The sequence below is a fragment of the Megalops cyprinoides genome, chromosome 16, assembly GCF_013368585.1.
Source record: "Megalops cyprinoides isolate fMegCyp1 chromosome 16, fMegCyp1.pri, whole genome shotgun sequence".
Classification (NCBI taxonomy): Eukaryota; Metazoa; Chordata; class Actinopteri; order Elopiformes; family Megalopidae; genus Megalops; species Megalops cyprinoides.
Window position 1 is genome coordinate 18,148,387 of NC_050598.1, and position 13,447 is coordinate 18,161,833.

The 13,447-nt window shown below is 41.3% G+C and overlaps 1 protein-coding gene across 1 annotated transcript; it reads left to right on the forward strand.

Annotated features, from left to right (window-relative positions):
• Positions 1-1,414: 1,414 nt before the first annotated feature.
• Positions 1,415-4,923, forward strand: tsc22d3 (TSC22 domain family, member 3). Its single transcript, XM_036547633.1, has 3 exons — positions 1,415-1,782; positions 2,548-2,599; positions 3,376-4,923. The coding sequence occupies exons 1-3, from the start codon at positions 1,661-1,663 to the stop codon at positions 3,625-3,627; spliced, it is 426 nt and encodes a 141-aa protein (XP_036403526.1). The 5' UTR covers positions 1,415-1,660; the 3' UTR covers positions 3,628-4,923.
• The last annotated feature ends 8,524 nt before the right edge of the window (positions 4,924-13,447 follow it).

Genomic DNA, 13,447 nt, shown 5'->3' on the forward strand with positions numbered 1-13,447 from the left:
AGAGCTGCTATTCCTCTATGTGTTTGGGCATTACAGAGAAAACACTATGGACAATTATGTGAGTCTTTTCCATTTGATCAGTGTTAGTCTCCTGGGGTAAAGGGAAGCTAGTTTTTGCATCTGACATATGTCTCATTAATATAATTATGACAGTTTCACAATCACAAATCACACAGCACGGTGTATACATTTATATTGTGCGACAACGCCAATATTGTCTGTAGACGGTCAATCCTCTTTTTATTAGAAAAAAAATTCCACGTGCTCAGCCTAATCTGGAGAGATAACATCTTGGCAAAGCAGTTCAGTGCGCAGTGAGTGGCGTTATTGTATTTCACCACTAGAGGGAACTATATGCTGAGAGTGGAGAAGGAAAGTTACTGGAAAGGTGAGAGAAGAATGGAAAACAACCAACAGGAAACTTCAATAAACAAACGCAGACACACACACACAAATAAAATTATGCGTATATATGGCCTTCGATCATAATGCTGCTTCCGATTCATACCATTATTAACAGCAATATATGTAATAAAAGTGAATGATGTGTATTCCAAGAGTTATCTGAGAGAACTGGTAAAATAATAACTTGTTTACAGCATCTTGTGCATGGGTTCTACATATGCTTTCCAATACTGTATCTGTGATACGTGCAGTACCGCATGATATTGCTAGCTGTGCACAACAAACTGTAACAAACATAAAACGCTAAATGATGCGCTTAATTCTGTAAAGCGCCTACGGATTTACTGTCTGTACTGCCAACAATAATCGGAGTAACGTATACGTCCTTACAAATAATTACGTAAGTTAACAGCAAAGTATTGATACACAGTTATAATTTGTTGAGTGATTCTCAACGACTGTTACTCTAACCAAGCACAAACAGCTGAACTGGAATTTGCAGCGACACTGTTGCACCATTTTACTGCTCTGGAAAAATGCCACTGGAAGCCATAATTGTACAGAATGTACTATTCTTTTTATATGTGGAGTGCGAGCCAAAACAGAACGTGCCGAAGCACATACAAAGGTGTCAACTGCATGTTAAGAACTTTCAAGACTGGGTCATCGTAGGCGTTCATTTTCACCTGATATTTTTTTTCTAACGTGTTACGAAAATATGATACGTTTGATGGTTTGTTACACAGAAGTTTCCCACGCTCAACATTTAGATCTTCTAACTGCTTATTATTAGTCTTTCTCACATCATATCTAATAATACTGTGAACCTAAGTGCTATGACTTTTTACATTACGAATCTGCACAACTTAAAACCGTTTTGCTAAACGTTTTCTTTCTCCAATTCACTCGCTATGTATACATCTTTCACGTTTTCTAGATAATTCGGTCTACTGCACAATCTAACCTTTACTGTTCAGTCGGGTTCAGGGAGGGGGCAGGGAAAGACTTCTACATCACACTCATTAGAATAATATATTCAAGCGCCAGTGGTGCGTGCGTGACGTCAGAAGCAGTTAATATAAAAACCTCTGTCTCAGAAATAGAATCATTCGTCCAAAAAGCACAGGCAAGGCAACAACCACGCTCATTTGCCGGCTCTCAAAAGTAAAACGAAAGCAACCAGGGATTATATATTGTTTTATAACACATCGCAAACGTGGCGAGAAGCATTATACAAACGGGTCTTATCCTGAACATGAGCACGGAAATGTTCAAGACTCCAATGGAAGTGGCTGTGTATCAGCTGCACAACTTTTCCATCTCTTTTTTCTCTTCTTTGCTTGGAGGAGATGTTGTATCTGTTAAACTCGACAACAGGTAAATATATGCATGGGTTATTTAGAGTCGCTAAAGATCTTAATGCCTTTTTGTCGAAACTGAAAGCGTTCATCAAGAGGAGCAGATTTGGGAAGCAGGTTTTGAGATGTAATTTACAGAATAATTTTGTTCTTTCAAACGAGTGACTGAATTACGTAGATAATATATTCATGGAATAGTCGAGATGTTTGCTTTACGTTACATTTATTTCTGACCAAAAATGATCTGATGTAAAATTACATAACCTAGAATGTAAATGTAGGCTTTCGATACGGTGTAATGTAGAATATGGTTGCCATTGAAGCTGCAGCAATGTTTTATTTACTCGGATGTTGGTACTTACTTAGCTACTGTTTCTCATTAACGCGTTTCATATGCATTCGAACGAAGTGGTTTTTTTTTACATTAGCAATAGGCCTACTCTAAAATGCGATTGTTGCAGGCTGGATGGGGAATATGCCTTTAGCCATGTCTTGTACAGCTACCTTGTCAAGTGGCTTAAACACAGGGTTGTCGGTCTAAACGAGTTCATTCCGGTCTGCGAAAAGATTACTGCTACCTTGAACACTGATGTGACTGCATCATATAGCAAACACGACCGTACTCCCAATTACACATTGTATTGCAAATTTGATAGGTATGTTAGCATTTCTGCGAAATGTACCCTCACCGTTAGGAGTTATTGTCTAATGTTCGTATCCTTATTTGTCACAACAATGCTTTGATGCAATCCTTAACGACGCCCTCTGCTTTTTTTCCTTCCAGTGCCTCTGGTGCTAGCGTTGTGGCCATTGACAACAAGATCGAGCAAGCGATGGTAAGTTCGAACCTTAGTACGATAACGATTATCTTAAATAACATCCAAATGAAGCGAACCACTGCGATGTGCAGAGAAAATTAAAATCGTGTGACCCGAGAGAGAACCTGCCAAGAAAGCTGACGGCCATTGTGCCGAATCCCCATTATCTGTCGGCGGTTGCTAATCCTTGACACATAGCCAGGTTCTATTGTGGTTGAAACGGTTATTGGTTAGAGCAGTACTGCAGTACCGCTGCATGGGCAAAGGTTCACACGGATGGTGCAGGAGTGTGCTGACCTAATACTAATTGCCATTGCACCGCAGCGCGCCGGCAGCAGAATAGCCGTTACCAAAACCTACACACGCTATAGAGCACGCAGTGGTCGCTCAAGCTTTTAGATCTGTGGAGGAAAACTACCTTTCATACCATCAAAAGAGGAATAATTGTATTTTAAGAATCGAGGCAGATTTTTCAAATTTGTTTGCAAGAGGTGGAATGATGTAACATTGCATCAGGATATCAAGCGTGACCAAGGATAGGAGGGAGTGGTGGGAACTCTGCATTCAGAGAAATTATGTCACATAGCCATCAGTGTTTTCCAGCTGGTATACTTGATATTTAAATATACACATTTTTATTAGTTTGCTACTCCTTTCATTCCATGGTACTGCAAGAATCCCTTGTGCATCTGCAATGCAGTATAACCTGTCAGTTGCTGAGTGACGTGAGTGGTTATATAAGCACACATTCTAACAGGCCCTGTCTCTCTTCTTTTCCCTTCTCTACATTGCAGGATCTTGTGAAGAACCACCTGATGTATGCTGTCAGGGAGGAGGTGGAGATCCTGAAAGAGCAGATCAAGGAGCTGGCTGAGAAGAACAACCAGCTGGAGCGTGAGAACAGCCTGCTCAAGAACCTGGCCAGTCCCGAGCAGCTGGAGAAGTTCCAGTCCCGCCTGCCCGCGGATGAGGGCTTGCCACGGGAGAAGCAGTCGGCCGGCGTGGATGTGCAGGCGGACCCTCACAGTGCGGGCTCTGCTGTGTGAGTGGCTCTGCCTTGGGGCGGGCAGAGCCACTGGCCTCACCCGAGATAGACCTCCCAATGGTGTCGTTGCACAACTTCGATGAAGCTGGCTGTACAGATGACAAAAAAAAGAGCTAACGAAAACGAAAGACGTTCATAAACGGCCTAGCCTGTTTTCTGTGTAATCGAACTCTCTTGCGAGACCGACGTGTTAAAGAGAGCGCTCAGCGCGCCAGAGAGAAAGGTTGCGCTGGGATAGGGGAGAGCCCCGGTGCCAGGGGCTAACCCTAACACCCCCCTGCACCCCCACCCCCCTACTGAGGGGGGAGAGGGTCATGTGACAGTGCTGGCCCGGTGTCCTGACCCAGGGGGTGCCCAAGTGGCATCGTCCACAGCTTGGCATAATTATGCTAAGGTAACAGAATCCTCTTGAGAGAGGAACGCCATCCAGTCTCTTGTAAGAGCCCTGCGGATTTCTCATTTCTGAAGTAAGCAGTTTGGAAATCGCATCACGTCCTTACAGAACAGCTCCCTCCTCAACCATGATGGTTTTTTTTTTGTTTTGCTTTTTGATTAGCAGAATCAAGAACAGCTAAAGCTCCTGGACTGGAGGACCTAGGAGTTGGACAATTTAATAAGGCTGATAGGCTCAGTCTCACTGTCGATTACTGTGCGATTCATTATAGATCACGTTGCTTGTATACTCTGCAGTCGGTGCCATGCTGCTTAAGGGGAAATTGAGTAAAGTCCTGCTATATCTTTGTTTTGTCAAACAGAACAAAGGTTTTTTTTTTTTTTGGTTTATTTTTGTTTTGTTAATCGGAACATTGTAACTGCCATGAGATAAGTAATGCCGAAGAAATCTATACAAATTTGCATAGGTTTGTAAATTTGTACATAGCGTTAAGTGAAGTACTTTGAATTGTCGATGGAGAAACACAGCTGGTGTTTTTTTTTTTTTTTTGTTCAGCAAGTGCACTCCCAACATAAGACTGATCTGCTGTTTCTGTGGCATAGAACTGATGACACCGCCTTGGGACTCCAAAGCTAAGACAGGTGTCAAGACTGTTATCTGAAAATAGGGGCACATTCTGAACCAATACGATGTGATCTCTAGCTACCAAAGACTTGCATCATATACTCAGAAATCGACCCGGACCATGTGTGTTTTACTCACAGGGAGAAGTCTTCTTAGCAGTTGTAATTACAAAAACAAGGGGTATTGTTGCTGTATTGTGTCCATGAAGGCAGACTGCGGGTATTCACAATGATGTATGGATACAAAATGCACATTGCAATAAACCTTATGTTTACACGAGCCATTCAAGTCTCCTCTTTTTACTCGTACTTGCTTTGTCACATACTGTGATTGGTATGTCAGTTGTTGAAATTCTGTGTCAGCCATTTTTGGCCATGAATATTTGGACACATCTACTGAATACTGATGACAGTCAGTAGAAATTTGCATTATTACATGAATAGTGTTAGTTTTTGCTTTACAAAGCTGACTGATTCTATCAGTCCAAGATGATTTCTTTAGCTGATACACTTACGCATTCATGAATTACATTTGCACTTCATTGTCTTGAATTAAGACCACTGAAAATTAAGAAATTTGCCAATTAGTATCATCACCAAAAATGAATTTAAATGTATGTGTGAAAACAATACATTGATACAATTGCATTGTGATTGTTTTCCTGCATATCCTGGAAAACAGTGGTGAGTGCACTATTGCAGAAAGCAGATGTGTTCCAAAACTGGCAAGGAGAAAATGAGGATTATATAGGTGTGGTATCTTTTCTCAGAATAAGGGTTTTTGATTTTAGGAGCATCATTTCTGATAGAGAGCTGTGCCCACATTCACAGGTGCATATTCTGGTGCTGTAGAAAATGAAATTCAAGTCATATATTCCCCAGAACAACCCTCTCCTACTGATCCTAAAGGAGCGCTTGTTAGGGCATTTAAGCGCAAGCAATTTGTAATCCAGTAGAAGGTCCAGGATCAAAATCCAAAAGCCACTGGCATTGACATTTTCATTTCATTCAGAATGCCCATACAACTATTTCCATCTATTTACACTGTGCCACACATGACATGGCTATGTCTTTCACTTCATCTCAAGTATGGTGAGAGCAGCTTAAGGGATACAATTTGGTCTACACGTGGCACCACTGTAAAAGCATAAGGATTGATATGACACCCTTTTCTCCAGAAGCGCATTTGCATTTATTGTTTTAAACTGTTGAACAAATAGGGTCAAAGATATGTGTTGTAAAATACACATCGGTAATGCCAGAACAGCTGCATAAAATGATCTAAGGAAGTACAGAATAATGTAGTCAGTCAAGGCCTCCATGGTTGGGACTGGGTCTAGTGGTTATGCTTCTGCGCTCATGGAAGATTCGCTTTCATTTGCTTTGCTCAATGCTTCATGTTTCACATCTGTTTCGTAAAGCTTTGGTCATGTTTGTACCATTGTTTAGTGGGGCGATTCTCCTCCCTCTCTCATTGTAAACCATATGGATTTAACAGTGCATTCTCCACAAACAGAAGCATTATGTGGGAGTCTGCAGACCAGCATCCCTGACAAAATTTTAAACCACTTTTAACCAGTGAATCCAACTTACTTATAGCATATTACATTACATTATTGTCATTTAGCAGACACTTATCCAGAGCGACTTACAATTTTATCCATTTGTACAGCTGCATATTTACTGAGGCAACTGTGGGATAAGTACCTTGCCCAAGGGTACAGTAGGACGGCCCCAGTGGGGAACTGAACAAGCAACCTTTTGGCTAAGAGCCCTGCTCCTCACCACTACGCCTCAATGCTGTCTCATATGAACCAGATATGATCAAATGAGGACATTATAAACATCAACCTTGGTCAGCCTCCCACTTGTCGAAAGGCTATTGCAACTGAGATATATATCAGACCGCAATGTCTAGACAGGCATTTTAAACAAATATAGCAGGCATATGTAGCACCAGAATGTGGCCCATTGCATAAATTACCCTGCTGCAAGAATGATTAGGCGTAGCACAGTGTTAAGAGAGTCTGTCATGCGCACATCAGTTTGGTAGTGGTGTGGAGCAGGGATGTAAACAGCAGGTATTTCGCTCTCTGCTGATCCCTAACGAGCTGAGAGCGGTCAGAGTTTAGACAAGGAGCTCAGGGGGAGCGGGAAAACAGCACGACTCCAGCCTGTTTTCCCCTCAGACAGGAAGTCTCTGAGTGTTGGCAGACTGTGTGAAAGTGCAGCAGTGGGGCATTCTCCAGAGCGCCGGTCCCACCCAGTGCACGGCAGGTCTGCAGGAGTCCTTATTTGGTATCACGGGTAAACAAAGTGCTTCGTTGGGCAGCCTTCCACCGGCCTCTGTTTGTCTGGCCCTGTCGTTAACTCTGACAAAGCTTTTCCCAGGGAGACCTGCTCTTCCCCCCAACTCATTCCCCTCAGCCTGCGTTGTGCTACTGAAGAAAAAGGCCTGTATGCTAAAGTCCATGAGCTGGATATTCTGCTCCTTTATGATTTCTCTAGTAATAGCTGATCTCTGTTATTGGACTGAAAGCTCCCCTCACTGGCAGCCAAAGCTCCATTTTGTTCTTGGTTAGACTGCTAATAAATGTGCAACACTATATAGGCAGCATTACCTAATGTTCTCTGTGCCTGTGGTTTGAAGGTTGAAGGTGCTCTTTAAATTGAAATCTGTTTTTTTAATCCCAAACGGGACATATATAAACCAAGGTTCCATCGCAGGATAGCCCACCATTTTTATGTAATGCCAGTGGAATGATATTACCATATGCCCTAATGTACCATTGTGCCATCTAAATGCAAAAAAGTCCTTATGTAAGGTTCTTGTGGTGGTGATGTCATTCTTATTTTTAACTACAAACCAAGTGTGAAACAGGAAGAGTCTGGATGGACCAGACAGAGGTCATAGTCTGTCGTTTGCGTGACAAAGTGGAATATACTGATAGTAGTAGTTCCTGAGGGATTCAAAAACATCAGCCGAGCACCTGCTGCTGTGTGTGCAGCATCAGCATTTGGTTTTTACATTTATATTAATTCTCACTGGGGCCATTCTCTTATCAAAAACATCCATTCAGTACTTAACACATCCTCTCTGAAAATGTAAATATTGCCTACTTCAAGACATTACATAAGACTCGTCTTCATGAAAATGACATTTGCACTTTGTGGCACAACTGTTGTGTTTTAGTGACCTTAACACGTATTCATATGCCCTGTTTTGATGCGTTATTTAAAATGGTTTCCATGAAGGGAGTCGTGCATTACTGTTTTATAGCCCGTCATGTGACTGAATGGCGTCTGAAAAGGCTTTAAAAACCAAAGTGTGAATGGAGTGGAATGTTACCCTTTAAACCTTCAACATTGCTTAATGAAAGAATAGTAATAATATAAATACTTCAGACTTTATGTATATAATAAAGTGACATATGAGTTGGCTTTAATGTACATTACTAGAACAGTTATAGAAATGTTGATGGATTCTAAAGCGCTTTGGAATTTTTCCTGCCTCCATTACTATAGTTTTTCCTAAGGCAACATTATTCTCATTACATTAACAACAGCTTTTATCTTTTTACTGTTCTGTTACATTACAAGAAAGCAGCACATGAAGCAGAAAAAAAAACTACATGCAATTTTCTTACCTCCCTGTAACCTACAAACACAACACAGATAAATAAAGTGCTGCAACTCAGTTGTTGATATCTGCACATGAATTCCCTTTCCATTTCGGAGACCAGCAGACAGACCATGTGGCAGGCTCCGAACAGCCCTTCAGTGTGTGCAATTTTCAGCATTTCATTTGTAAGGCTAACGCATTGTCAAAGCCCTCTCTGAGAGCATATCCACCATGCTTTCAGAATGCAAACGCTGAGGAGCAGAACGTTTTTTATGGCTTTGGTTAAGAGCCTTAAAGTGCAGGGATAATGCTGACTCTGGGAACAAATGTGAAGTCGACACTATGTGCTGCTCCATTTCTGGCAACACGGCGAAGGACGGCTTGTAGAGGGGAAATGGAGTACAACAGGAGGGAACATCGCCTTTGGTTGGAACTGCCAAAGGAACGACTTCTTCCATGGGTGCGTTTCTCCTGCAGCCTCTTAGGGCTGCCAGGAAATGCAGCTGTTCGCCCTTTTCGCTGTTATGTAATCAGAAAACATCTGCTCCAATCGCAAATGGCGTGGGTGTGTTTGTATATGCGGCCCTTCCCTCAGTGTGGCTTTCTGGAGCGGGTGTTCGTGCAAAGAGGTCGTTTCTCCTTTCTGCGGTGTGTGTGTGTGAACGTGTGTGTGTCAGACAGAGCGGGAGAGACGGAGTACCATTTCCTTCCCTCAGTCTTGGTCATGTGATCCACCGTTTGTCCTCTTGCAGTTTGAAAGTGCTGAGTGTTCTACCCTACTCAGGGACTAAAGTCGTGAATGAAGTTCTGATTCTACTCTCCTGTTAAAGAAGCTCATTGAATCATTGTTTTTTTCATCAGGTTGGATGTCTATTAAAAACAAAACATATTTCTTCCAATGAATACTTTTGTGCTCTTGTTTTAATTTGCACGTGAGTCTTGAAATGAATGATTTAATGAATCCTACATAGATGCTGTGCAGATACACATCCCAGCCATACTGCTTTACACAAGTAATTGAAAGTTACATGGCCAATAAAGTGATGATATAAGAGGCATTATGTAGCCGATAAAAGGACTACCTGACACATTCTGTGTGAAAATGCTTGTCACAACACTACATCATTACGATGATTGTAGGCTGTGTACGTCAGGAAGAACCTTTTAGCTCAAATCTTGTAAACAACAAAATAACTCTGTACCTAAATATTTATTATGCGAGTCGCCATGTTCGAAGGAGAGGTTTGGGAGGTTTGTGCGTAATTGTTATTGTAGGTCTGTACAATTCTTCCAGCGCTATGCAAACAAAGACATCCTGTGGTTTTTAGAATGGCAGGTTTTAGCGAACAGTCCTGAGCTAAAATAAAATGGGCAAGAAATGTATTTCAAGAATCATACTTGAGCTACAAAGAAATTACCAGAGAGCGTGACAATGAGAAGGACAAGCTCTTTTCCAGGGAAGGAACACAAGCTTGCATTGTGCCATGCTGTGTCTCCACAAACTCAGCCAAGCTCAGTTATTTTTAGTGCCACTTTTGTGCCATGGTAACAGTGGGGTAAAATTAGGACCACATTTCTTATACACTCACACCACCTTCATTGCTAAACATCACAAAGACACGGTTGTGCTGCCTTGTTGTTATTAAAAAGCTGGGAGTAACTGTAACATTTGGCCACGTAACTAGCTAAATCGGAATTAAAGTATAATTTACAGGCTAAATCAGAAGTATTTCACCGGGAACCTGGCATGGAGTACCACAGCAATGCATCAAGTTTTATTTGTGTACTGCAAGCTGTGTTGGCAAGCTGACACAGTGTGATATCAGAGAACACACTGCCAGCTTCAGCATCACTGACAGATCAGTAGTTTATATATGACTGCAGGTTCCCCTTTAGTTGTACAACCATGCCATAATGCAATTACTAGTAAGTCAATCTTAAAATTTCACTTAGTGGTTAATTACCAAATTAGTTAGTGATAAACCCTGAAACACGATGTGGCAAAATTAAGTTTATTACAATATGTGGTTATCAAATCATATAATTGGGATTGTTTTGAGTATCTGAGTATGGCTGTATGTGTGGTATGAGGACAGTGCTAACGCATGAAGCTTAAGTAAACAGAGGCATGATAAGCACATAACCAGTCAGATACAAGCATATAAATAGTTCTTAGTTACTCTAAACGACTGGGAACCTCTGTCCCTGTCCTCTGTCTGTGTGTAGAGGTTTGTAATGCGGCCAGCACAAGGCAGTCACATGAAATTCAACCTTATCCCCCTGTCAGTTCCTTGACTGTCACATGCATGTGCTCAGACATGCCCCCCTGCTGGAACAGAGCTTCAAACTAATTTGGTCACCTTGTTTACAACTTCTCATCCTTCCAGTCAGTGCACATTTGTAGAACAAACATAGCAGGTGCTAATAAATAAAAATTCATCTGGTCAACGTGGGAATTAAAAAATGAAGTTGCACAGCACACGTTTGTCACATTGTAAGGAAGTGCAAGCCAAACATAACCAGAACAGATCTCTTGAAACTGATAATGCCACCCCCAAAAGAAAAATTCAGTTCTCTTAAAAGCTCATGAATTGCTTAAATGTATTGTGAAAAAATATTTTTATGATTTCTTTTTACTCATGACAAAAACTAAACATCCTTTCCAGCACTAACATACAGAATCACCTCACAATCCAGGAAAAAACTGAGAAATATGTGAACTTGAGCTTTGACCGTATGGGTCCACAGTTACACAGAGCTGTGAAAGTTCATGGGAAATAAATGTTAACATGGAGATAAACCTGTGCAACTTACTGTGCACTAAAAAAACGTGGCCAATTACCCATGTTCCACATCCCCTCAAAAAAACATCACAGTTCAAAGGGTAACGCAAAGGGTTGCACAGTGTCTTTTTTTGCATGTCTCGTGTCTTGTGTGTGTGGAAATAACTTGTGAGGGTTGTGCATTAGTCTAACATTATCAAAAGTGGATTATGAAAGAATATTAGTGTCTGTCATATACTCCCAAAGAATATTATCTCATGTTTTTGGTTTTAACAAGCAATTCAAGAACATACAAGCAGAAAATCTTTATGTTCAATATTGGGCTGCATTTTTCAGCTCCGTTCCTGGAAACTCACACCAGGTCCAAACTTTAAGGGACAGATGTAGATAGCTCTCCTCTCGTGATATAAATGTGTCTCGTGTAAATCTAAGTAAATTCCAGCAATTTCCCTTCCCTATCCTGGACCTTAAAACCCTTCTCACTTCTTCATTCAGCTACTGAAATCTAGTCCAGCCCTTTCATGTCTGTGTTTAAAACATACTTTCTCCTGGTGCTCTTGTTTCCTTTTTTGTATGGGTTGAACAGCCTGGGGGATGCTGCTGGTGTGGGTCAGGAAACACCTGTATGGAACAGTTTGTTTTCCTAACTCCAGCCTGTGTGAATATAGCAATGGAACTGGGCGAGTTCAATCTATTAAAATGTAGAGCCGTGCACAACAGCATTTTCAATGTGTGTAACACAAATGCACAAAAAGTAATGGCACAAACCTGGTAAATAATCATTCCCCACCTGCTATAGCTTTTCCTACTGCAAGTTTGCCATAAATTAGACACCTTGGCCTCTTAATATCCAGTGAGAGAGAAGATAAACTGCAGGACATCAGAATAATTCATTGCTGACCCTGACAATCTGCTTCACACTCATTACATTAATGTTCTATAGGAATGTCTGCAAAAGACATGGAACAAAGTTATACAAATGAGTATGGAGGTGCCACTCATCTCAACTGAAGGATTATTGTGACTCTGTGAAATTAACACTAAACTGCACGATAGTGAAATTAGCACTAAACAGCGTACTAAACCAAAATCTGAAATTGTTAAATTATAGCATTAGGTTATGTTTTAGTATGTTTTTAATATTATTATTTCATTTTCACCACAAAGTGTGATGTCTTGTACCAATATATTACTGTCAGTTTTGGAAATGTATTCCATAATAAAATAAAACTATTATCCCTTATATATAAGGGAGACAGTGGAAAAGAGCGTGTTTAAAAGCAGATTAGACAAGATCTTTCTTGGTTCATCTTAATGCAGCTTAATGCAGCTGTCTGTTATTGTAAGGCTCAGCATAAATGCAAGGTGTGTACAAACAGAGATTTCAGTCCTCCAATGCCTGTGGGGGGTAGTTGTTCATGCTTGACGCTGATTGCGATCCAGTGAGATCCGGGAAGCACCTGTTCAGATTCCGTATGCGAGAGCATGCTGCGATGTGGTGCAGTGTGGTGCGCTTGCGTGTGTGTATTTGTGCGTGATGTCGTCTGCGAAACCGGCCAAGTCCAGACTGTGCTAGAACATCCCCTCCTCAAAACAAGTGGTGGAGAATCAAAGGGCACCCAGTGTGTGGCTGAGTATTTGAGGTAAGAACTAAAGGTCCTGGTACCACCACGGGACATGCGCAGCAAGGGTCTGCACAAATCAAGCCTCCTAATCTGTCTGCAGTGACATGTGTCAAAGCGGTCCTTAGAAAGGGGCCCCCGCAGTTACATAACTAGGTCCCTGCTGTGAGAAACCAGTGTCTCTCCCTCTGACCACACTCTGTAGCTGCCTCTGTGAAAGGGACCACCTTAACACAGCCACAACGAACAAACTAAAAAAACAACACTCAGATGATAGGGTCATTGTGAGATCAAATTTTCAGAAGTGAATTGTTAGTCTCAGTATGCTAACAAGCCAATTACTGGATGCATTCCTGATGAATTTCCTCATACAATATCTGCATGGATCACTTTCACAAAATAACAAATTTAAGAAAGTAACGGTGGGCTCTTATAGAACACTGAGTGCAAGTATCACTCCAATTAAGGAAAATAAGTAATCTGAGAAATTCGATATTTTAATTATCCCACAAAGTCACAAATGCATGCTAAAAGCTAAATGCTCAGTGGCGTATTTAAGAAGCCTGCCAGATATATTAAAATACATCAAAAGAAATGTGGATGCACAGGATGTTTCAGTGAGGCTGTTTGGACATTGATATTCTAGTGCACGTCTGTGTAAACAATCAGTTGAATGCCCAGTCGAAGGATTGGAGTTGGCAAGATTCATGTCAGTGGGAGGAGCCTTTGATGCACTACCCCTGGCGTACATCGTATATGGGGAAAGTCATTCCTACA